The 27,001-nt window shown below is 43.3% G+C and overlaps 1 protein-coding gene across 2 annotated transcripts in view; it reads right to left on the reverse strand.

Annotated features, from left to right (window-relative positions):
• Positions 1 to 27,001, reverse strand: part of TRPC5 (transient receptor potential cation channel subfamily C member 5) — a 102,863-nt gene that overhangs the window by 60,033 nt on the left and 15,829 nt on the right. For both annotated transcript variants that reach the window (XM_027696161.1, XM_027696160.1), the window contains exon 2: positions 12,816 to 13,214. In XM_027696161.1, coding sequence (XP_027551962.1) covers positions 12,816 to 13,193 — 378 coding nt within the window. In that variant the 5' untranslated portion in view covers positions 13,194 to 13,214. The remainder of the gene's footprint in view (positions 1 to 12,815; positions 13,215 to 27,001) is intronic.

Consider the following 27,001-nt stretch of genomic DNA (forward strand, 5'->3'; position numbering starts at 1 on the left):
AATTAAACAGATAAACATGTCACTTCTTGGGTCAGATAAACATGTTCTGGCATTGAGAATGCCACCACTTCTGGAAATAACTGATCTAATAATACTGTTGCCTATTACAGGTGGAATTGCCCCGTTTTCAAGCCATCTTCATTTCATAAACTATCAACTCACCTGGACCAGTGTAATAAATACCCATGATAAAATGTAGATATATCAATTTTCATTATTTTCAGCTTGGATACCTTTTGATTCAACTGTGTGTTATAGAAGATTTTTTAATTGCCAAAACAAACTCATGCAAGCTTCGCTGGAAAACTACAAAAATAACACTTACAGAAATGGAAGTTTGGGCAACTTATTGATCAAGGATTTCCTATTTCTGGTTTCTTTTCTGTGTGCAGCTCTATGGGGGAAGTGCATGTGCCCTCCACAAGTGTAGTAACAGGCACAACCAGTTTTTGTCATTCTAAAAAGGTTTTGTACTACATCAATTTAGGCTTGATGGTCAGAAGGGGCTTTAGCAGTGACAGTGGGTTTGTTCAGAATCATAGTCCTGTGGTACCACTGGCTGCAGCTCTGTAGAGCAAGAAAGACAGAGGCAGCAAAAGGGTCTTGAAAAATGTATGTCTTTTGACTGGCATGGTCAGCTGAATCCTGCTCCTTGCCTGAACCCATGAACAAATTCTTTCATTGACAGAATCCTAAGGGCATTCATTTCCTTATCAGAATGGTTTGGGTTGGAAGGGGGCTTAAAGCCCATCTCATTCCACCCCCTGCCATGGGCAGGGACACCTTCCACTAGCCCAGGTTGCTCCAAGCCCCGTCCAACCTGGCCTTGGACACTTCCAGGGATGGGGCAGCCACAGCTTCTCTGGGCAACCTGTGCCAGGGCCTCCCCACCCTTGTAGCAAAGAATTTCTTCCTAATATCTAACCTAAATCTTCCCTCCTTCAGTTTAAGGCCTTTCCTCATTGCCCTTATGAAAAGTCCCTCTCTAGCTGTCTTGTAAGCTCCCATTAGGTACTGGAAGGAACCTTATATGGGTCTCTGGGAAAATGTTACATGCTTGTATAAATTTAAGCATTCATTTTAGGTGATACAGTGGTGCATGTTTCAATAACTGAGTATCCTAATCAAAATTGCCTTGAGAGATGCCTTGTATCAGAGAGATGACAGTATCTATATTAGTGTAGGGAGGTTGGCTTTTTCTCTAGCACAATTCATGGAACGACATAATTTGGTAAATGAAATATAATGAACAACACAAACAGATATTTTAAAAAGTACCGTACTTAAGGGCTTTTGTGCTAATTATGAACAAGCTTTGCAACTTTGGCATAAGGCACACATTGTTGTAGATGTACTCATGAGCAAGCTCTGCTATTATTGAAGTGTTCCACTGACTTCAATACAGCTGTCACAAAATATCCATCTGAAGAAAAGGCTCTTTCTGGTCTAAAATCTCCTCAGTGACTTCCATGCCTGTACAGCCAAATAAAGTTTCTGGCCCTCAGATTAATACGGCAAAACAGAGAAAATTAGTACTTTTTAGTGCCTTGTAGCAAGCCAAATGCTGATGCAAGGTTACTGGGTGGTACACATTAACACTAAAATAGGCACCTTTGAATAAAAAACAGCATGATATAGAATCACGGAATTGTTAATAGTCATTAACTAATATAATGCATTGCTACTGAAAGAACGTGAAAAATTAAATTTGTGATACCTGTATAACCGAACAGCTTTCTCCACAACCAGCAAACAAAAGCACAATACAGATATATCTGCTCCAGACTCTTCCAGTTTTAATTTGGCTTCTTATCCACGTGCTTAAAAATGGAGGTGGACTCAAGGGATTAGTCTTTAGAGCTAAACTGAAATCTGGTGCACTTGACAGTGGCAGAACTGCATCAGAGCTTGTGTTCAGCCATGTGTTTAGGAAATGCAACGCAGCCAGAAAGATTTTCAAAAGATGTCACCATTTGTGGCTGATGCTACATAATAACTTCCGCTGGGGATTAAAAAAGAGGAATAAGGAGAGAAGCCTTCACGAAGAAAGGATTTTGCAAATAATACATTTAAATGGCCTGTGGCAAGTTATTGCAGACAGAGCATTCTCCTCTGAGCCACTCTCAGATACAGGTGGAGGAGATGAGATGAGGCACTTGATGATGAAATGAAGGAGGAGTGCAGTCAGTGGGGCTTATTATTCAAGTCACAGTTGGACGCTGTAAAGAGTTACCTCGTGTTTGAACCTCTTGTATTGAACTGAAGTGCAGCCTGAAGTCTGCTTTGCCCTGTGTTCCTCTGTCTTGCTCCAGTTAAGAACTACTGAATCCAGCAGGAGGATGGGCTAATTAATGGGTTCCTACTCGTGTTTGGAGGAATCAGACCAGTGTTGTGCCACAAGCAGCCACCCCCTCTCCTGGTTGTGACTTCTCATCTGTGTAAGAATGTTTGAGAAGTTCATTGCAGCCACAGCTTACATGTTATGTCACATTATCTCTGTGATGTGACCAACTACCCACTGAATTTTGGTTCTGTCATACACTTGCATGGCCTGGGGCTGCTGAATGATGACACTTCTCAGGCTGAAACAAACATAGGACAAAAGTTTAGGACTGTTACAAATCCAGACAGTAATGAAGTTCCTGAAGTGGCATAAGTGTCATGAGGACTTGGCTCACAGCATGTTATGGATCTACCACAGCCTTTCCAAAATGCAGAGATTCCCCAGCTGCTTGCTGGAGCTGGTTCCTGAGACTCTCTGATACCAACACATGTGTAAGTCCAGTATTGCTGACATGGGAGTAAACTGAATTATTTTCTGAATATCGGATAGGCAGACTAGGTTCATATATGCCTGAAGCTGATTTTGCCCCTAATTTGGAATCATAAAATGCTGTTTGTTCATTTTTTTCCCCCCACCGGTCTTCATTCCCATTTTAGAGTTATTCTGTGAAAGGAGCAGCTGTTTTGAGTCTTTATTTTTAATGTTGTTTTTAAGTTTGGAAATTAATTTTGTTAAAGACCCTCCTTAATCCAGACCTATAAATTTCTTAACTACTCTAAAAGCCTTGGAATACTGCTTCACTTTAGATACTTTTTCATTTTATGGATAAGCTTTCCCCTGACCCCAAGCATGGTGAAAGACAGTCCATGGTTATCTGGAAATCTGCAGGCTCCATCTTCAAGGCAATATTTGTTTTATTACGGTTACTATTTTTCTAATATTTTTCAGGTTTTATTCTGTGAGGGAAAGTTGTCCGGCTTTTTAATTTATTTTACCTGGTCTCTGTATTATCTATTCCTAGTGGTAACAAATACAAGATGTGCTAATATAGGTTAATCAACATGCTATCTATAGCCTTTTATGTCATCTTTGTACATAAAACACCCTTCTTCCTGCAATTTATTACCTTATGCAGGTGAGAGATGTTTCATTAAGTTTAGGTGAGGTAATATGTTGCTAACGGGGCTTGAAAAGGGAAAGGTTTTTTTGCTTGGGTTGTGTTCCTATTTGACCATATTCTTTAAAAAAAAAAAATTAAGAAAATCAGCTTCATTCATAAAACAGCATCACAGAGAGGATGGAGTGACTGCACCCGCTGCCAGCCCAGCGCTGTCGGACGTTGCACAAGAAACATCTGGATACTCACAAACCAGAGGGGTCATTGTTCCCATTTTTGTGGAGGATCATGACCAGAGCAAGCACACAAAGGGTTAACGAAGCAGAGGACATTGCCAGAACGGAAGAGGATGTGGCAGAAGGTGGGAGGAAGTGTCTACAAGGTGTGTGGAGCCAAAGGTCGCCTGACCCAGAACAAGAAAATGACTGAAGAAAAGAAGAAAGGTGTTGAAAGCTGATAGGTGTAAAGATGGACATTAGTTGTTAATAGGTAGAAATATGCATACTGTAATTTTATAGGGCCAAGTATTGCTTGTTGATAGGTTGAAGACGCTTAGCTCACAGACCAGAAATGAAACTAGTTCCTCTATAAATAGAGGCTTGAAATAAATAATAAATTATTCTCTTGCTCACCAGTAAGGCTGTCCATGTCCCAGTCACTACACATTTTAACTATTAAGTTGTGCTTTTGGCATTGCTTTACTAACCAAGAAGACACTGTGGCTTATGAAAAGACCCCAGAGTTTGCAACAGAAAAGAAATGACAATCTAGACAGGTGGCAGGGACTTGCATGTGAATAAAATCTGCATGGTTGTGATCTTTGTTTATTCCCACTAAGACAGTGACTTCCTCCATTATTCCTAGTGCTGGAAGTTGAAAGAATCTAGCTAATGATATGCCCTTCATGCTGCAGAGCCTGGTGCTGCCTCGTCATCTGTCTGCCTGAGGAGTGTGTAAGTGGAGCACACGAGCCCTCTCTCACTGCCATGAACTAAATACCGACGATGCACGTGGCCCTGAGCCACCTGCAGGCTTGAGTGGTTTTCCAACACGTTCTCCCAAGGCAATGACAGAGCAAAGACCTTGGATTACAGCATTCCCTTGCTGCAGCAATGCAGAGATAAGCAGTGAGAAGATTGTTCTCAGTCGATGCCTTTTTGATATCCCTGCCCACTGTTGCCACCAAAATACTGCCCATCACAGGGACAAACAAGCCATAAAGGTGCCATTCTGCTTTGCCACCCAAGCACAGCCCTATTCACCAGCCAGGTAAGGGCTGGGAGACTCCTGCCAAACTGCCCTGCAGTTCTTTAGAGATTTTTATAGATCCCAGACTTTGTTTTGGAGGAGCCTGTAATTTGTTACATTCAATTTCCCCATAGAGAGAAGCTTCCCTTGGAAAATGTGTTGCAACTATTGCCCCAGGAAGACTCTCCCAAACCTCTGTATCCATAAATCTAGAGAGCTGGGTCAAACTTCTGGGCTGGGGGAATCGTACAGACCAGAGGCAAACACATGTGTTGTGTGATGTCAGGGAACAGGGGGTGCTGTAATTGGGGCTTATGAGCAAAGGCAGGTGAGTACAGTAGGCATATTCATGGATGCTGGGTAGGTAATAAAATACGTTTCTTTGAAACTGAACCCCTTAATCAACAGATCTATAGAGATCCCACAAGTTTACTTGTGTAGGAACACAAAAAGGATTTTTTTCCCCTACGAATAGATGCCCTACAATAGTTCATCACTCCAGCTGAATCCCATGTTGCATCTGGCTGAAAATACACTGTACAGTTTGCCCAATGCAGGCAAGTGCTAAGATCACTCCTCCAGAGTAAAGATAATTCTCTGGGAAGCATCTTGTATAACGGCACATTCCCAACTTCTCCACATGTCTGTATATTAAATTACAAGCACGACCTGTTTGTACATGCTGTAGGGCAGTTCTTGGCCTGACCCCACCAGCACTCCTAGGAACTAATAACAGACTTCAGGCTGACCCAGGAGAAGGAGCCAGTGACTTATTGCCACTGCTGGGTGCCTGCAAGCCTTGACCTTGATGCTACTCATTAGGTCCATGAGATGTATCACCCCAGTTCTCTGTTTTGCCTCATACCTTGTTCACCTGCATTTAAGACTATTTAGAGAACGAGGCAGTGGGGAAGGAGGAATGAAATTTCCAGTTAAATGCATTCATTAACTGGAGTGGTCTTTGACTTCTCTATTGTTTAGTTTAATTAGATGGGATTCATTTTGAAGGTAGCTGCCAATGTCAAAGGCATGTTAACTATATCTGTGAATTATTACTGCATCAATAAAAGTAATGAAAAGCTTGGATGCTAACAGAGCCATTAGGCTTTGGAGCAGTAACAGCTAGTCCTCTGTTTTCAGAAACAATCTTTGTGCCTTTCAGATATTTCCATACTGAGAACTTGTGGCCCTTTTCTTCTCGACTGCTGCTTTTCTTGAAAAACTGCTCTCAGTGTATCTCACCAGGTTCAGCCTTCCCTTTTCACTTTGGAGCTCTCCTGTTAACATGGAAATGGCTGTCTTGGGTCACACCAAAGGACACAGCACCTGTACTGAGTCACACCCACCAGCCTGTTGCATTCTGTGTTACAGTGCTGGACAGCCAGAGCTCAAGCAGAACAGGCCCTGCCTGTGGACACCCTTGATACAGATGTCTAGTTTTCAGCAACATCTCCCTGAAACAGCTGATCTTCATAAAGTAAGGAAGAACACAGACACTGCTGGTATGTAATGGTTAACATCACAGAAGGGCTACATGCTTCCACTCTGGGATAACTCTGTACTTCATGAGAGGTTCCAGAAAAAGACAGTGCATGCACCCAGAATATCTGTTACCAGCACATAAGCAAAACTTTGTTCATTCTCTATGCGAGTGATCTCCCCACATCCATCCTCAGTTTATAGATTAGGAGCCAGTGCTGCAGGGATCAGGAATTTTAGCTGGGAAGTCCCCAAGTTTCTCCTTCACCTCTAAAAGAAACGTAAACTTTTTACTGAAGGAGATAATATTTCCCAAAGCCACTAACCCCAGGTCCCACAGGGCAGGACCTGATCTGTCTCACCTGCATTTTGCTTGAAGGTGAGACAGATTCCCTTCAGCCAGAGCATGAGGAACACCAGCTGCTTCTAAAACTCTTCTCTTTTCAATTGCCTGCAGAATCTAGATTTTATATCATGAGATATCTGAGAACTGAACTGTTTCCTTTGACTTAAACAGTCCCATCAGTGGTAGCACAGGGCTGACGATGAGTTTGCACATCTAGTAAGTACCAGGAAGTCTGTGAAATCAAGGTCTGTTGGTGATAAGAGTTAAACTTTGCACTGGATTCTGACTGCAGGACAAGAATCTGGTGTGAGTAGGAAATTAGGCTAAACCACATTGTATCAAGAAGGTTACTGGATTTGGGCAAGAATAAAATGGCTTGATGAAACAACTGTTTTCTGTTTTACAAAAGTCTGTCTCTAGGCTATTGATCTATGATATCTTCATGAAGATAAGGTGGATTTTCACTCATCAGCTCACCTGAAAGAGGATTTTTGAGGTTAAATTTTAACTTCTCTAACACTATCAAGTGGCATCAACTTTCCACCAGCAGATATCTGATGATTAGCAACTAAGACTGAAAAACTTGCCTTTTGTTCTCTATAATTTCCTCTTCACAACCATATCCTTCCAGAGTTTATTTCAGTAAAGCTCCTTCTTTTGGAATATATATGGATCTGTTGAGGTCTCATTGATTCAGAAGGCCTTTGGACTATCGAAACAAACTGAATCACAGCCATAAATACTAAGCTGTGATCCCTTTTCTTTTCATTCTTTTTATTCTTTTTATTGAGGAATTGCATTTGTAGCCCAATCTGCGAACCAGATTAATTTGGATCCATGTGCCATGAGCAAATTGCTAAGTTTGGCAGATACCAGAGAGATGCTTGTATCCTCCTTACGTGAGCAGTCGATGTCAGCTCTGATGTGAAGAAAACCTTTACCCTGGAAAGGTGCTTATGGCTACACCATGAATGTGCAGTAATTCAGATGACTGATTAGAGCTCCTTAAAGAATGGAAGGAGGGCTCAGCAGTCAGCACAGACCCTGTCTGATGTGCTGTGTAGGGAGGCAAAAAATGAGGCAAGATCTGTGCAAACTGAGAGCTGTGATAACGGAGAACTGGGGCTGCTTCACAGGGTTCACAGATGCAGCTGTAAAGAAAATGCCCCTGAAGACCTCACCTGGAGTCACAGGGAACATTTGTGCTGATTTCAGTGGCTTTAAAATGTCAGGAAATACAACTATTACTAATGATAAATTGAAAGTGAATCAAATATGTAGGAAAATGTGAATCTCTGGACATGTGTTTCCTGCTCTTTGCTGGAAATTAGACACCATTTAAGTGCAGCTTAGGTGCAGAATCCAGCCTGGCTGAAAACATAACCCACTGTATTGATGTTTGTGTAGCAAAAAGAATATCTAAGAGGACTTTTAGAAAAAAAAATGCGACAAAACTCAAAGGTCAAGTAGGCTGAGAGACACAAGATTTTACTGGAAAGGCGAATTCATTCAACAGGCTTCATATATACATTCCCTTGCTCCCATGGGAGTACTGAATCAAAAAAAAATGAAAGAAGTAAGTTCAAGTTCCCTGTTAATTCCAACCCCAGCCAGATATCTGTTTTCCATGTGCACCTACAGAATGGCATTAAGGTCTTGTTTTGCCATTGTATGTATTGGACCTGTCCCATGCAGAGGATGATTGCATTTCAACTTCCTACCCCCAGTGACACGAGCCACCTGACTCACTAAGCCTGGGCCAAAGTCAGTACTTCATCTGCACGTGCTGAATTTTGCTATTTCTATCTGCCACTCTTTCTGGTGGTTATTCAGTGATTTGTTTCTTATTTAAAAATAACATGCCATTCATCACTGAGTATGGATTGCCATGCCAGGTACACATATATTACTCCTCTGCCACTATGCAGTACAACATCAGCCTCTTAACTGTCCAGAAAATCAAACAATAACTATTGCACCAGATTAGGCTCACTTTTATTTCCTAGGAAATACTACAGATCCCTGCAGGAAGAGCAACACTTGCATACCCTCTAGATTCCATGAAAATTAGTTTATTCTGTTGTTCCTCTTAATGTTGATGAATATGTTGCTTGATTTCCAAATGTCTATCATCTATTTGGGGAAAAACAAACTACCCTTTGACTTAAGGGACCAATCAGCAACACCAAGTGACTGCTCAAAGTGAACTATGGTTTAAAAAAAAAAAACTTGGAGGATTAATTGGAGTAAATTATGTAACATTTGGAAATAACAAGTGAACTTGTAAAAATCACAGAACTAGAAAAGCTCTTTTGTTACTTAATCTATTTTGAGGAGATAATCGAATTTCCTTTATTTCCCTGAGAATTTGTCTTAGTATTGTGCCATGTCCAGACCACATCCTGCCAAGGCCACCAAAGCTCCCATCTGTGCTGTGGTGGGTGGACAGGGCTGTGGCAGCCTCAGCACCCCAACTTCTGCTTACAGGCACCTTCCATCCACTCAGGACCACACTTGCACATGGATGTAAAGAAAAACGTGAGAGTGCACCCCAGAGCATGGTGTGGTGTGTTTGAGGAGTTCCAATAGTTCCAATTTGAAGAGAAGGATGGGTCATTTAAAGCCTGGGCTTTACTCTTTGCTGGGAGTGAAGCACATCAGCACACCTCTATGGTGTTCCCATGGTAGCAAAAGTAAGATGTTTGCACCATGAGGGCTCTCTCATTGATCCCAACATCTCCCATAGCCAACAGTGTCTTTCAGCAGTAAATGTATTAGCCATTATTCTGGCTGTAACTGGTGAAGTCTTTTCCTCATCTTTGTCAGGAGACTCACAATGCAGCACACAAAACCGTGGCCATAAGTTGTCCAGAGTGGACAGAACGGATTTGAGAAGAAATTTTAAGTTCTTAAAATAGCCCACGAGTCTGACTTGGAGATAAACCTGAAAGGAAATACATCTGCTCTACCACATCACTGCTCAGCACACTAATCTATCATGTGCTCTGCAGCAGCCTTTGGAGGGAGGTGGTTCATGCTCCCAGCTCTCACACGCTCCACATGTAAACAGAGTAATTTCCTCCTCTCCTGAGACACCCCTCACACTGCAGTGAGGGAGCTGTGTTGTTATAGTTACTGGCTATGACTTACCCCTGCCATTCTCATGGCATTTTCAGTAAATGGTGCTTAAACAGCAGTCTAGCAAAGGTTTGCAGAATAATGATTCATAAAAATTCTCTGAATAACAGGATCCAGGCACCTCTGCCATCCAACCTCTTCATCCCTTTCTCCCTGTCCCTTACATCATCAATGAGACCCTGATTCTCTTACATAAGGAGCACAACAAAGGTCACTTCTTGTATTTGAAAGGTTTTTTACTTCTGCTCCCTGCAAAGGTCATCACATGGGGAAAAGCAGAACTCTTCCCCTCAGGCAGCTCTCAAGACACAGGTCTGGAGCATCCAGGACACATCAGCTTGCAGAGACTCTGTGGCTGGTGAGAGAACCTGCAGCTTTGCAGGTCAAGTCTGTAAAGAGCCATGGTTTTCTACCTCATTTGGGGCATATCTTTTGCAAACTAGATACAGTCATGGTGACCCCACAAGAGGCTGGAATAACTCAACCTGTAACACTTTCCCATCAGGACTGTGGTACAAGGATAAGGCTGTGGGAGTGAGAGAAGACACACGCCCATGACATGGATTATGCTGAACGATGCTACTCAGCTGCTTTCGAGATGCAAAGACAACAATTAACTGAGCTGATGTGAACAGGCTCAAATAGCTCTTCGTGCCTGGCAGTCAGAGAAACCAGACTTGGGGGGAGAGGCAAATAATAACTGCTCAGAAGCAGACAGCAGGAGAATGGAATGAACAGGTTTTCGCAGACACCAGACTCAGATGAATGAACATTTAAGACACAGTAATTAGAAGATGCTGCTTCTGCACCTTTGCCTGGAGTACAGTAAAGACAACCAGCTCCTCATGGGAAACAAGCTGCCACATGTGGTCCAAGAAGCTGCTTTCACTCAGGTTTGTTTGGTGAAACTGGACCCTGTGTACATCTGATGAATGGATTATACTAAACCTGATATATAAGAAGTGCTGTGCCACCATTTTACAAATTTCTCAGCCAGACAGAAACCCTTCCACAAAGTGTGAATTTTTGTTACTGCTCAACAAAACCCCCATGTTTTCTATATGTTTTAGAACATGTAAGTAGCTGATGAGAACAAAGTTGTGCTAATCTGATTTATGAAGCGCTTTTTGTGAAAGTAATTAGGTATGGGATTCCTAAAGGACTTTATGAGAAAGGGTCCAGCAAAGATAATTAATGAATGTATATTGATACTGTGGAATTAGCATCAGGAACTTGTGTTCCTATATTAGCTTTGTGATTTGACAAGCTAACCAACTTTTCCCCAACTTTGCTTAACTAAGCACTTCTTTCTACCTAATGTTATATCACTATACATGAAATAAATGTTAATTACCATCATTGCATGAACGATCAGTGAAACTGCTGAAATGGAAGTCCAGTCCTGCAGCCCTCTACCACCAAACACTTCCTGCAGTCTGCAGAAGAGCCTGAAACCCAGCCAGGGAAGTTGATCCTAGTTTGTACATAGAATCTTGCATCAAGCCAGTACTAGTTTAAAATATACCGATGAAATCTGGTCTTGTAACAAACCTTGTAAATAAAGCTGAAACTGGCACCGCATCTCTTTCTCCCCCACACGTGTTCTCCTCCAAGTTGTAAACCCTGTAGCAGATACAATCCTAGCTACAGAGGGAGAGCTGCACGCTGGCACAGAGATAAAAAATTAAACAGACCTACCATGAAATGGATCACTGAACTGGAGACACTGGAGCTGAATTTCAGCTGCAAGAAATCAACCTTATTTCATGGACCTTTATCTCTGCCCAGTTAACCCAGCAAGGCTATGAATTTGAGTGAACACAAGTTTTGCTGTGCAAGAGATGTTACAGAAATCCACAGGAATCCTATCGCTTGCTTTCCATGATATTTCAGGAGAAAATTGTCCTTAACCTGCAATAATTACTGGCAGCTCCTCATTGCCACTGAAAAAACTTCTATTCTGCTTTCTGTTGAGCTGTAGGATGCTCAAATTGCTAGAAGACTAAGTTAAAAAGGGCTCATTCTCCACGTGTGGTCCATATTTTGCTACTTATATTTTGTCAGACTAAAACCCAGTACTAACATTTCAATTTCTAGGTCTGATAGAAGAGATTAGTTTTTAAATCACACGTTAGAATCACACTGCTACAGCATGCAGAATGCTGCTATTCGAAATATTAAGCTGAGCACTCTTGAATGCTGTCAGGGTTTTTCCTTATTTTTTGCTTTGGCTATGCAAAATGACTATTGAAAAACTGTGTACTAAGGGGCCTATCCATTGAAAATGTTTTCTTCTATGATTGACTGGTATTAATCATTTTCTTCCTTCACACACAGGGGGATGTGCTGCCTACAAAAGGAGACTCGATATATAAGGATTACCCAAGTTTTGGATATTCCTTTCTAAAGCAGTGAATATGCAAAAAATTGTCAGTGGTCAGTAATGTACTTAACTTGTTCCAATTATTGGCAGGAATACTTACAAACAACAAGAAGAAAACCAGAACACACAGTTGGGGATGTGTGATATGTCACACTTGAAGTGACAGGATTTTCAAAAAGATCCTTATGCAACTTAGGAATGGCTTTGCAGCTAAGGATCCTTCCTACAAGTCATAGTTGTTCATTGCTCAGCTATACAGCAGCTTAGCTCTTGCTGTAACGTTGTGTTCTGCCTCAGAATTTCTGCCCTAGAGCTCCCTGGAGAGGGAGACCAAGAGGGTATGCCTGCACTACAGCAAAGCACTGAAACCTAGCAGACTTTTGCTTGCTTTTAGTTATTTATAAGCATGTATGCTTTCAGGATTTACTTATGAAAAGCAATTCCACTTAATATCAGTACAGCAGCGTGGCAATAGTTCACATTTACGGATTGTAATGTAATTTCAGAAAGCCACAAATTCCTTTAGAAAGTACTCATCTATAAATCAACCTGTAAATCAGTACATCCACAAACACTGTAGGGCTGGAAAGAACACTGAGTGAAACAGAAAATGCTGAGTGTTTAAGTCACGCAGAAAATATTTGTTCAGACCGGAAAATTTGCATCCAAACAGGACTCCCCACGTCTGCTCTGGGCATTGAAAGCAATGGACCTGCACCAAGGACTGTGCTTTATGAGTGCTGCACTGCACCTCTCTCTGCAGTACCGCTTTCCTAACACAGGATAATAGCTTAAAATTGAACAGGAGCACTAAACTAACCTGTTTTTCACCGCTCGGCTTCCTGTAATTCAGCAGCAGCTCCACAGCTCCCACCACCTCTTTGCGTATCGCGTACAGCAGAGCATCGCCCACGTACACGCTGTGGCTCAGCAGCAGCTCCATGATCTCCAGGTTTTCATTCTCTATGGCTATTAAAAGGGCACTGCGACCGAGAGGATCCATGCAGTTGATGTTGATGTTGTAGTAGATCTCTGCCTCTTGCAGGGCATGTTTCACGCTGGCATAGTCCCCCTTCTCCACAGCACTGAGGTAGGCTTTCTCCTCCGCCGACAGCTCTGCCTCTGCCCGCACGATCTGTAGTGGGATCCGGTCTCTGTACGGTGAGTAATTTACCTTTTTGTAGTATAGCTGGGCCATTGTTCATAGTGACCGGGCAACCTGCGCAGGAGAATCATAGAATCATAGAATAGATTAGGTTGGAAAAGACCTCCAAGATCATCAAGTCCAACCCCTTGATCCAACTCCAATTACTATATCATGGCACTAAGGGCCACATCCAATCTCTTTTTAAAAACCTCCAGGGATGGTGAATCCACCACCTCTCTGGGTAGGCCGTTCCAATGCCTGATAACCCTCTCTGTAAAGAATTTCTTCCTAACATCTAGCCTAAACCTCCCATGGCAGAGCTTGAGCCCATGTCCCCTTGTCCTATTGTTGGTTGCCCGGGAGAAGAGACCAACCCCTGCCTGGCTATAACCTCCCTTCAGGTAGTTGAAGAGAGTGATGAGGTCGCCTCTAAGCCTTCTCTTCTCCAGACTAAACAACCCCAACTCCCTCAGCCTCTCCTCATAGGACTTGTACTCAAGTCCCTTCCCCAGCCTCGTTGCTCTTCTCTGGACCCGCTCCAGCACCTCAATATCCTTCCTGAACTGAGGGGCCCAGAGCTGAACACATATAAGTGACAAAACAGACACAGAGGGGACAAACTTCCAAAGGTCCATCACAGTAAAAGCTTCCGATCCTTTTTTAGGGTGTTTTATTCTCAACATGGTGACCACAACACCCCCTGAGCAACCCCACATCAAAGGGCTCCCTGAAAGCATAAAGGTGACACCACTGCTCGGGAGAGGAATGCAGAATGACAGATGCTCAGTGTATTTTTTAATCTCAGTTAAACACTATGCCATTGATTTCTTCTATCTGGTCAGAAGCACGATCTTGTTTATGGATAACCTATCACATGTGCAAATACGTGGATTTCTCATCTTTGCTTTATTTCCCACTCAATATTTTTTTTCAATTCCTCCTTTTCCACTGATGATGCAGGTCCTCAGCATCTCTGAACTGTCAGTGATAGAAGCTGCAGATTTACGCCCTCCTATTTACAGTAATAGATTAATTTTGAATATTTTTGCTGCTTCTTCTCTGCTTCCATCTCTTAAAATAGGTTTTTATTTTTCCTTAATGTTTACTCTTTGACTAGGTCACAGTTTTATTTTTAAAGCTTGAATGTTTTTAAACATATTTTCTCACTCTCCTCAGTTATAAATAGGACCTAAAGACAGGCTGATGTAGAAAGCCCCCACCCTTGCTCTCCAAAGGCTGTGATGTTGTTTTTAGGTCTAGGAAAACAAGAAGTAAATTGTGCCCTGGAACAAGTGCAGCAAACTGAATGAATTATGGTTCCTTAAGAGCCTAACAGGTGACTGGAGTAATAGGAAATGTGGGCTAGGCAGGAATTCACAGGTAAGGAAAAAAGGAACTAGGCTTGTCTACCTCTGTTTGGCATTGATAAATGACACCAAGTCAGGACCAGGGGACACCAGCAGCTGTAACTAATTGGACTGCTTGTTCTATCTCCTTGCACAAAGCTCAGTGGCTTCCTGCAGCAAATTAGTTAGAGTTTTGTTCCATTTTAGTGCCCTACCCAGGGAAAAAGGGAGGTTCCTGTGGTTCTGATGGGGAATTGGGAGCGCAAGGCCGAGGGTTCTTGTTTCCATCGCCTCCTGCCGTAGGGAAGCCGTGTTCCTCACAGCACAGACATTTGCATTTTGCCTTCAGCTCCAGAGTAATGGGCCTGGTAGGGTGGGAGTGGGTGGATCTGAGCTCCAGCCCAGCTGACACTGCAAAACAGTGGGTGGCTGTAGCATACAGCAAAGTTGCATCTGCAAACTTCCTGGGGAGCCAGAGATCTGTAACAGCCAGTTTGGCATCTCAGAAAATGTGCTCACTCAGTATCCCAGTTTCCTACAAGTGCAAGAAAAGTTTTTTTGTTACATATCCAGAGTTACTCCCATATTGCTCACACGTATCTCTGCACATACAGAACCACAGAATCCAATGTTTCGATCTCAAGACACACACAAAGGCATAATCTGAATAGAAACCATAAATATATTGGCTTATTTTCTATGGAAACATTATGCCACTAAAGCTTTTAGAACTAAAGAGCAATCGCAGTGACTCAGAAGCTTCAAGTCTCAATAAACTACACGTAGAACCAACGACTCTGATTTTCAAAAGGATCAAGGATCACAGGTCATTTTCAAATTTTGTTTTTGAAAATGTTATTCCTGAGGGGTCCAGCTAATTCCCACTGAAATATTAACAGGACACAAAAGGATGAAGCACAGGTCTGCTAACAGCTAATGACCAAAGAGGTCTTTGGGAAAGTAAGGATAAACCCAAAGGGGAAGGGAAATTTTGTCCAAGCGTGACAATCTGGCCGATGGGAGCAGGGAAGACCAACCAGTGGGACTGGTCACAGAGGACAGCAGTCACTGTGTAGAAGTCTCCAGGGGGAGTATGTTGGCTCCAAAAAACCTGAGGGATTCTGGTAATAAGTGTAGCTACTAAAGTGGAATTTTTCACTGCTCTTCAGTTTAATTGAACATTTTGTAGATGGTGAGTAACATTTGCAATGAGTTATAACAAATGTCACCTTATGAAACATCATGCCAGAACTGAATCCCTTTCCTTTCCAACAGTTTTGTAGAAAGAAAAGAAAGCTTCAGATATCTTAACTCCTCAGTGAAATCTCATCTCCCAGTACAACCCCAGTCCAAGAAAGCATTTTGTAAATGCTTCAAGCACATAAGAAGCTGCAATGAAACTAAACAGGAAAGACCGATGATCAATTTTCCTGAATGATTTTCCTTAATTCTTCCCATGCCAACACTGCATAGCCTAACAAACACATGCTGCTGACTGGGTTTGTAAACGAGAGCATGCAGTATCAAAAAAACCAAATCAAAACACCCAACTCTCTGCCTGGATCACATGGAAGATTTCAGCAAAACCTTTAGCTGTTGAGCTGCCCCTCAGCCAGAGGTCCAGCACAATCACAGATGAATCTTCCAAACCTGATGTCGTTCTCCTTCAGGATTGTCTATTAGAGCATCAGTCAAACCTGTGGATGGAGTGAACAAGCACAAGGATCCCTGCTCTAGCTGTTGCTTCTCAACAGCACCAGTCTCCCAGAGGCAGCATCTCTTGGTGAAGCAGGCAATGCTGGTAGACCCTAGACCACTTGTTTGTCCCAGATTGGTCATGTGTCTGGCTTCACAGTTGAAAAATGACAAAAATATTGATGAAATCCAGGGAAGAGAAGGGGTAGGCAATACATAGGTGCTGCCTAGAGAGAAGCAGCAATGATGTTCTTGAAAGGTAGCAAAAATAGAAACATTAAAATTTTGGAATCTGTGCAGACAGCCTGAAAATGCATGTTTTCCATACGAATTCTCTTCACAGAGAGGCATTTTCTGCCACTTGAGTTAATATTTGGGGCAAAGAAAGTATTTCCAGTCTATGCCTGATTGGAGATGCCTCAGACAATATTCGATGACTGGCTAATGCAGTGGTGATACCTGCAGCACAAACAGGTGCAGAGAAACTAGAGAGCCACATAATAAACTACAAAAGATACAGGAAGAGGACTTAGCATTCAATTTGAACTCTATCACCACTCTCCAGCTGGGATGTCCTTCTCCCTGAACTATAAGTCCAAATCTCCAAGTCATTTCAGCCTGATACCACTTCTGTGTTGCCTGGCACAGAAATCAGAGTTTTAACCCCTAAAAAGCAGCCATATCTGGCAGAAACAGCTTGTCTGGCTTGGGAAAGGAAGGTTTCTGGCCACATTACTTTGTCTAATAACTTAAAATGGTTTTTCTATCACTGCAAAAATTTCTCTGCATCTTTCACCACTCACTTCAGACCTATCTATCCCCTACACCAACTGAAGAGTGAATGGCATCACAGCTGCCACAGGCAGGTTTGTTGGAATCTCCTGCTGCCTGCTTTTGGACTGGACTTGTGGGATGGAGGTGTTACAACCACAAGGGCATGGTATTACTTAAGTCAAGGGTTGGAAACAATGGCTTTGGCTGAAAATAAAGAAGTGGCTTTATACCTGCCACCATCTGTATGACACCTGCAATCACCACTCTGCAAGACACTGCACTGTCCTCAACACCCTTGTGAGTCTCCCACTCTCAGCACAACTCCACACCAAATGATCAGCTCATCACACTCGTGTATCATGCCCAGCTGAACCAGTGATCACTTCAACACCAAGGGGGAAAGAGAAAAAATCAGCTTTCTTTTCTCATTTTCTTGTTAGAGAGAGAAAATCTCAGAGTCTGGAGAGTTATGTGGTGACACAAGCAAAGGCCAGGGGGGGCAGCCTGAGCAATGGGCAAGCAGCAGTGAGGAGGGGGCAAGGAAAAGGAAGAGCAGGGGAGAAGCAGTGAGTAGCAACCATTAGTTAGAGAGATGGTTAATGAAGACAGACAGGCAAAGGTCACTCAACAGCACTGCCTTTTGCCACTAAAAATTCCATGAGTTGTCACTACAAATTTTTTTAGGATCTGTTAGCAGCTGAGCCACTCCACCTTACGTGCACAACATGGTCCCATGTGCCACTGTCTCATGGGAATCAGAAGGACCTGTATTAAAAGGGATAACTGTAAAGGAGTGAGCCAGTGCCAGTTTATATTCATGTATCTCTAGGCTCATTATAAAATAGGACCTTCCTGGATTTTATTTGCTTTTATCATCATCTGACTTTTCATGCTGCTGACTCAGAGGTGGAAAAGTACCATTGCTCCCGATGGCTGAGTTCCCTCTGTAATGAGAGCAGCAGAGACTCGTACGGGTACAGAATTTAGCTATCAGAACTACTGCTCCCAGCTGATGTGAGCCTCTGACAACCTGAGGAACTAATCAAACACGGATCTTGAACACAAGATCAATAGAAAAGAGTTACCTTTCCCACTTGAAGGGACTCTGTACGAGCAGCCAACTCACATCACACATCAGAGCAGACAACAAACCCCCCACTGCCAAGCTGCACAGAGCGGCTGGTTGTTCCCTCCCACCGGCGAGTCGCTCTGACACATGTTGGCAAAACTCTTTGTGTGGCTTTAAATGTCACTACATCTTCTCTGTCGGATCTGCAGAAGGGTTTATGTGCTGTAAAACACACCTGCACTTTCTAGTTCTTTCAGCCCAATAAAAGAACTGATCCTTTGCAACACATCTCGCTTAACTGCTTCCTTCCTTCCATCCTTCTGTGGCTATTTCTCCCTTTTTGTATTTCAGACACAGTATTTTCCTCGTTTTGCAATTCTAATCCGGACTCCAGGTCTGGAAATCATGGCCCAGAACTGTGAAAATGGCCTCTTTCATCGTGTTCACACACTGCGTGCTCAGTACTGTTGATCTTTTTAAGAAAAGGTTGCAAACCTGAGTTATGAAATGGTCCAGAAGGGCCACTTAGGTAAATAATATTACATGTAGCTAATGGACCAATTGAATTTGTGATTGGATCCTTCTTTTAAGTGCTCTAGATCTTATTTACTAATAATGCCTGGCTAAGCACAGTATGGGGAAATAAAACTGACTTTGTAACCATTTGCAATTCCTTTTCTTCTCCAAAGATACCCTCTTGTTCCAGAAAATTGATTTTTCTGGTTCGGTGGGAACCAGATTACAACCCTAAGTCTCACTGCTTCTCATGGTGTCTCTGCATCACACCACCAGAAGCAGAAATTTTTTCTGATGCTTTTAAATGCAAAAAGACCCATGACTGAATAAGCACACAACTTCAGAAGTATCTGAAAATTATAAAATTGTAATGACCTTCTGGTGCCTGTGGCTGTGCAAATTCCATTTAGCAAAGGCCTGATGATCTCAGGAAGTTTATATTCAGCTTATAAGTTATATAAGATATATCATTCCCTGGAATATGTGCTTTCCAAAGCTTGTAGGGCTGTAGTACAACACAAAAAATGAGAAATCAACAGCTAATAAAATCAGGGATGAGTAATCTAGTTTCACTGCCCAAGATGAGCAAAAGGGAGAGACTAATAGCATATGTGGTACAAATGCAAGGCTGCAGTCATTCATGATTCACATTGGAGGATATGTCCTTAAAATATGCAGAGAAAAATTCTCTGTAGAAGGTTTTGCACTCATCATCACCTCAGGCATAGGTAAGAATCCATATAGCCCTTGTGGTGTGGCACATAACCCTCTAATCCAAGCAGTGTTTGCAAAAGAAGACAACCTCAAACTTCAGATTATAGAATTTACAGAAGCCAAAAGAAAATTCTTTGCCAGTAACTCAAAATGTCACAATTTGACTCAAGTCCCAGCTCTGCAATTCTCAACTTCCTGAGGAGGGTGACAATAATCAAAGATATATATGTTTGATTTGGAAAGGCCAGATCTTTGGTATACGTCTCTTCTGCTGCATAATCAATTGATGAGTCAAGACCAATCACACACTGGATACATATATGTGTGTGTATATATATGTATATGTGCTTATAAATATATATATATATATATATATATGCTCCTTGCTGGAAGCTTCAGCTTTGTTTCATCTTGCAAAGCAGTGAGGCTCCTTCTGGTCAAAGATGAGCAAGCTCCCTTTGCAATAGGGTATCCTCCTCTACAACTCCTCCACCAGCCAGAGCATAATTCATGGACAGAGAGTTTGGGATACCGACAGCTAGACCAGACCAGAAGTCTCAAAAGCTTAGGGCTCCCACAAGCCTCCTCTTCCCACAGCAGAGCTTCCCAAATGTCCAGGGATAGGCTCCCACCTTATTTAGATCCACACCAGGGACGGATTCCAGATGGACACTTCCCCAGTGCTGGCCTACAGGCACGTTTCACACTGCACTGATGGGGTGTTAACGATGCTAAAATGTCAGCCAAACCCCTCAGCCACGCTGGGTTGGACATGGGGAGAGCGGCTCTGTAATAAAAACCAGACATAAAGCAGGCACCTTGCCCTGCAGAGCACTCAGAGGAGCTATCAGTGCACCCAAAAGAAAGAGTCAAAGGTGCAGGACCTGCCTGTTACCAAACTGCTGAAGCAACAGTGCATCCTGCATCTCCCTAGACTTCAGCTTCAGTCAAGGCCCAGGATTAAACCCTTTTTGGCAGCAAAGTGCCAGTGTGTGAAGGGCAGCTTGTTCTCGCAGGTTCCAGAGGGGATGTGCCACCAGGAGCTGCGAAGTGGTCCAGGGCAGAGGGGAGGGATGCAGACAAATCCCCACAGAGGTGTAGCTGGCTGCATCCCTCCCACCAGCTCCTCCAGCAGGGCCGTTGTTCGTCTGGGATGCACATCTCTGCAGGTCAGTCCTGCCTGGGAAGGGGTGCCAGAGTCCCCTTTCCCCTCCCTGAAGGACTGTTCCCTGGTGTGTGAGGATACACTGCAAGCAGAGTGGAGCTGAGCCGCTGGACTCAGACATCACCAGCACCTCTCCTGGGTGGGACAGCCTAGTGCAGGGGACTGACTGGTCTTGGCTCTATTTCAGGTTAGGCCAGAAATGCAATTCAGGAGAGCAGGGCCTTGGTGAGCCTCATCCCCTCTACTCAAGGCATCCTGGTCTGTTGTCCTGTTTAACCCCAGCCCCACACAGCTCCCACTCACTCACTCCTGGTGGGAACGGGGGCATCTTCTTCATTCCCTATTAAATGAGTTGACTTCCACTTCCATTGTTTCTTTCAGGGGTGACTGACACGTGTCTGGTTTAGCCACAGTGTCTCTTGGCGTGTTTTCCCTCTCTTCTCCTTGAGGGTGATGCATAAGTACTGAGCAGTGTTTGGTAGGTGCTGGACAGGGTCCAGCACAGTGAGTTTTGCCTCTTTGAAATATCCACAGCAATTTTTTACTTGTTCAAACACTTTATCATTTCATCAGGATCCTGCATTTGTTCAGGAGCCTATTGGTACAGACTCTTTGGTGCTGCTGTAAGGCAAATGCTTATGCTTTATGATAGCTCTGGAGTAGCAGCACTACCCTTCTCCTGCCTGAAAAATGCCAGGCTAGTTCCAATCTGCAGAGGCAGCAGAGTTCAGGCCGTGTAAGGCAGGAGCCTTGATCTCACAGCGTCCTGATGCTGACACACAGACAACCTGCAGCAAGTTGTAAATGAGACAAGGGCACGGATTCAAATTACTAAGATGCAATGGAACTTGTAAGGCAGTTCTGTGAAGGGCTCTGGCCCAAAGTAGGGAATGTAGGGCTGGAAAAACCATTTGGGTGAGAGGCACCAATCCACTGGCACTTCTGAGAAGCCAAAAAAGGGATAGTTTGGACTATCCCTCCAGTTCAGAGACCACCTAGAGTACATTCCAAACCTCTCTATGAGACCAAAGGATGTAAGTCACAAAACAGATTTAAATCTCACTTTGAAAGCCACCGCAGCCCTGCCTCATGATGTTTGTCCTGTGTAACACCCAGAAATCAGTGAGTAATCACATTGTTTTGGATGTAAGGGTTAGAAAGACCATCTTCTTTAGCTGATGTTTCCTCTATGAACAGCGCTGGGATGGGCAGTTGTAGCTTCTGGAAGCAAATGATGCACTCTAGGGCTAGAGCAGTGTGGATTTGATCCATTCCTAGGACTGCCAAAATTACAAGAGATCCTTTCTGTTCCCTGTCTGGCCAGGACTGAGAGAGGCTGAGAACTGAGTTTGCAAGCAGTGCTCTGCACTAAGCACCTGGATTTTGGGATGGATTGAGAGATACTGTGATTTAAGATGTTGTGTGGCTTCACACAGACACACATTAGTTGGTAACACTCGCTTTCATTTTCAGCACAGGGTCGGGCCTTTGGCACTGCCTGGGACAGGAGATGCACTAAATTCAGTGCTTCTACCAGGATCTGAATAATGAAAGTGGGAAAAAAGAACACTTTTGGTCTCTCAATATTCTCACCTGACAATAACAATACACAGGACATCCACTCCTTGTCATTGTGTCTCACACACAGCCCAAACAGCCATGCAGAACATGGGCCAACAGTCATCCCTGGGATCAGGGCATGCAACATCCTTGTCTATCTCCAGCTCTGCCAGAGGGCTCTTTGCAGGGTGTAGGTATCTCAGATTTGATTTCATCTGTCCTGAAAGCAGGGCACTGCTTCCAGCATGTCTTAACGGGAAGGATAACAGCAAAAACCTCTGGTGTTGAGCCAATTGCAAAGCTCCTATTTGTGAGACAAAAGGAGGGGGGAATATTGACCCATCCCTGGAATACTTCAGTATTCCTTCAACAAAAATCAGTCTTGGCTACTAAAACTGTTAAAGTTATTAAAATGGTGATGGAATGGCTGCAGCACTTGCTTTTAGCTACTATTACAGTGAAGTATATACAGCTTGCAATTGTCCCACTTCTTTCCACACAGCCATCACGCAGCTGCCAATAAATAAAAACGTACCATTGTGAGGAGCTTAAAAAAAACCAAACAACCCTGGAATATATTCACAGTACGTATCTTTGCAAATGCAGGCAGAACAGAAAGCTCATTTTGTCTGTCTGACGTCATTGCTCTGTCCCCTACTTTTTTGAGGTGGGCTATCTATTCATTTTCCACCATCTAATAACAAAAAAGAGATGTCAACTGAACTGAGAAATACTGTCAAGCATGCCATCCTGTTGTCTTATCTGCTAATGCAGCACTAATGTAGCATGGCATCATTATCATCTCCGGGCTCTGTCCACTGCTGCTGTGCCTGTGCTTGTAATCTCTGGCTGCTGTAGCTGTTGAAGCAGAGATTTTTTTTTTTGCTTGTTCCCCCTCTCGCCCAGCCAGCGTTGTAATCATTTCTTCAATCAACAAGATAATCTTGGAACATTGTCTCTAGGGGAGCTGTATGGACTGCTAGACCTGCCTCAGCCCAGCTGGAAGTGCAAGTTACCCACCCAGCTGCAAAAGGGAAAGACAAGATGATGGCACAGTGTCCAGGGAGAGGAAAGGGCAGTGGCAGCAAGCACTGAACAACTAACAGTTACAGTTCAGGCTCTTTTTCTCATCTAGCAATGGGTGGATTTATTAGTGGTTATCAGTTACCATTTCTGAACAAGTTCTGCTGGGCTGTTTTCATTGGCATTCACGTGAAAATACAGTCAGGACCCAGCACAGGCAGCTCCATCACGTGCAGCCCCTGTGCTGAGTCTCCAGGGCTACAGTGCAGCAGCAACTCTACCTCTGACTCCATTTTGGTTTTGTTCTTAATTCTGTCATTCTGACCAGACTGGAGGTTCTTGGAAAGAAGAGGAAAACTCATGTGCTCAATTCTCAAATGTATATTTCCCAATTGCAAAAAAAAAAAAAAAGGCTGTTTGGACAATACTATGTTCACCTGCAGCACCTTCCGGAGATGAAAACGTGCAAGACCCATGAATTCTGTTTACCTGAGTTAAATTCCAAACCATCGTAAATACGGAGGAATTAAAAACCAAATTCATTGCATCTGCAGAATACTGGGGACAGGAAGACAAGGAACCTGTGCCCCATAGGCAGGGTGTACACCATGTGCATTTTGCAGTCATTTTCATAAGTGGGACCAAAAGGACAGCACCAGCTGCTCTGCTCCCATGGGGGTGCTGGTGCCTGGCAGTGACACTTGTATGCCTGCACTCTGTGGAAAGGGAACAAGCTTTCAGACATCTCTCCTTTCTAAAACCTTCACAGGAGAAAGAAAGGTTTTTTTTAGGGGCTTCCAGGCAGAAGAAGAAAAATCTGAAAAATCCAAATATTTGAAGTAGCTAGAGCAGACAGCTGATCTGAATACAGCACAGCTTCTTGTGGGGAGATTATCCTCTCCTCCACCACCTCCAACCTGGCATGGGGGGATTATCTCTCCTGCATCAGCTCCAGCTGATGTAGGACACAGTCCTCTCTCTATGCAGCTTCCCCAGGAGGTTGGACCCTGTCTAGTTCCAGCACACCACCAGCAAATCCTCTAGTCTGAGCCACCTGGATGGTTGTAGAGCTGAGAAGGAGAAACATTTCTGTAAGCAAAAGGTTTGGCTGAATGTATTTTAAAATGATAGAGACTAAGCATTACAGATTGCAGTGGCAGGGCAATCACAGTTTGTCTCAGTCATGGTTTTGCACAAGTCAGCCCTGGTCCTACCATTCTTCACTGCTACCTCTGTGGAGACAGTCCCTCGACAAAACAACTGCCTTGGCTGTGCAGTAAAGCAAGGTATTTTATGGAGTGGTGGAAATGCCATACAGCAAAAAGAAATCTCCATAGAAAGAATGTGGGAGGGAGCTTCTCCTGACAATGACAATAAACAGAATAGTCTGCAGATAAAATAAAGAAGCAAAATCAAATCTTAGTTCATTAAGATAGCTCAGGAAAGAGCCAAGGAACTGCAGACTGGACAGTTTTTGAAGACCCGCAGAAGGGCTGCAGGCAATAAAAACACATTCATTTAAAGTGGGAAAATGTTGTTCTCAAGAGTGTTAAGCAGGCAAATCCAAAAGACATCAGAAAATGCTGCACAGACATAAAGCAACCTGGAAGAGCAGTAACACTGTTATATTGCTTGTAAGTGAAGAAACGCAGAGAATCAGATATTTGCTTCTATTAATGCCCTAAAAAGGTTCCTGAATAATATCTCCAGCATAAAACTTGTCTGTTCAACCTCCAGATCGTTCCTATAAAATCAGAGATTTGGGTCAGAGATTTGTAGGAGTGATTTGCAGGAGCAACCACGTTATTTCTTAATCGTTACATACTCACTTTGTGCCCTTTGGCTCCCAACAATAACACCCAGCTCTCACGTGGCTTTTCAGCCACAGATCTAAAAGTACTTTTAAAAGGATGAACAGCACTCATCCTCTTGTTGTGTGGACTGGAAATATGCAGCAAACAGAAGTTACTGGTTTCATCTTTTTGTGACAGCAAGTGACAACCAGCTAGAACTACCCAGAAATACAGATACACATATATATTATATACATATAGCTTAATAGGTGTAACAGATCTTTGGTGCCTATTGAGGCAAGCTCAGTGCCAGAGTGGTCTGGAGTCAGAGTGCTATCCCACAGAGCTACTCTGTCACATACTGAAAAACTTGCAGGACATTATTTTGGAAATCAGTTCTTGGTCTTTCTAAGGGGATCTTAGATAGGCATAGGATGCTTTTTTTACCTCCCCGAGCTCTTGTCTTCGGTATACCTTAATGTTGCTGCTTTTCTATTTATGTATATTCTTCCATTAAAATACTATTCTAAAATTTTCTCTGATTTTCTTTGGGTTTTAATTTTGCAGTTTGCTTCCCTGTTCAGTTAAGTGTTCATTCAAGACACCTCAGACACCCAAGGTGAGGCTCACCAATTTTTCTTCAGAGGAATTTTATTTTGTATGCTCTGGGTTTTAGGCTCAGCTGCAGTATAACTGCAGGGGGCTCATGTTTAAACTGAGCTCTATTCCTCTGCCTACAGGAGTAGACCTATGCAAAGGAAATGCACAAATCCATAAATAAGGCTTGGCACAACTTCACTGCTCTACTTAATGCCAAAATTTTCAAGCTCTGTTTTCCCAAACCTCTTGCTTCCAAATTCCTGCACCTGTTAATTTGTTAATTCTGTTTTCAGTGAGTTTAGACTTATGTGTTCTTAATTATGCTAATGAATAATAAACTACTTAAAATATTAATGTTTTTCAAACCTTAAAAAGAAAACAGTTAACAAATACCTTGCCACTGGGTCTGTGATCACTGTTGGACCCACAGACCAGTACAGGGCATTACTTTTTCTCTACCAGATTCTCTTGAGACGACATTGTGTCTTCCCTTTCTCCCTCCTCCCTCTCCTCTCAGGTTTCTTCTGACACTTTCTCCTTTTCAGTCTGATCTCTGTTGAGATGATGATCTTGCAGGTTAATGAAAATCACTCTCAAGGTGGTAATTATCACAGCTGTCTCTACCAGTTTTCTTTTCCTCTCTTGACATTCATTTCCTCTCCCCTCCGAGGCCCTGTAAAGGCTCCTTGCTGCTGCTCCCTTCCAGCCAGCCCTCACAACTGGTGTCTGGAACCTGCTGAAAGTTCCTGGGGTGCCACAGACCTCTGTCCCCCTCCTGTCCTTTGTGCATCTCTCAAGTTGTAATTCTGGCAAAGGAATGAGGCATGAGACAATGTGTGGTCCCTACAAGGCAGTAGCTGTGGCCTCTCATTTCCATGCACCCACAGTTTTACCAGCTGCTCTTCTGCTCTCCCTGAACATCACTTGCTTTGTGTTTTCCTGGCTCCTCCACAAAATATAGGTTAGATCATTGTAGACATACATCAAAATTGTGATTTATTGCAAACAAAAGGAAGAGAGAGCACTGAACCTGTGAAGAAGAGAGGTGACTAATTCCTTAATTTACCCAAACAACATCTACCTGCAGAATGTTTTTGGCTGCTTGGTGTTTCTTCCAACCTGTGCATTCCTGATAAAAGCTGTGCTTTTCATGTGCCTGTCTTCCCTGGATGTCTGCACAGAGCTGCTAAATCACAGATATACTTGCAGGATATCGTCCTCCCCATCTCCCTGCCTAGGCAGCATTGTTTCTTACAGGACAGATGGCTCACAAGACCCTGATCTCTGCCAACGGAGCAGCAATGCACCCTCTGTAAAGTGACTCTGGAAGCAACTCTTTTGGCATTAAGATTGAGAATGAGGATAAACCACACCAAGGAGAAGGCCACAAGCAGCATCACTCTCAGCAGTGTATCAAGGAGCTGTGTCACCCCAGGAGAGCAGTTTTCCCCAGGGTTCTGTACTGTTTGTAACTGCTCACAGTCTGCACGACTAGACTAGATTACAGTCATGCCATGCTTGTCACTTCCTTGGGAGCCTAGCCACGTTGGCTAGGGTTTATTTTCAGCCCTGAGCTTTGGGAGTTCAATAATTACATGAGAATG

Source organism: Neopelma chrysocephalum, unplaced genomic scaffold, assembly GCF_003984885.1.
Source record: "Neopelma chrysocephalum unplaced genomic scaffold, ASM398488v2 Primary Assembly neopelma1_105, whole genome shotgun sequence".
NCBI lineage: Eukaryota > Metazoa > Chordata > Aves > Passeriformes > Pipridae > Neopelma > Neopelma chrysocephalum.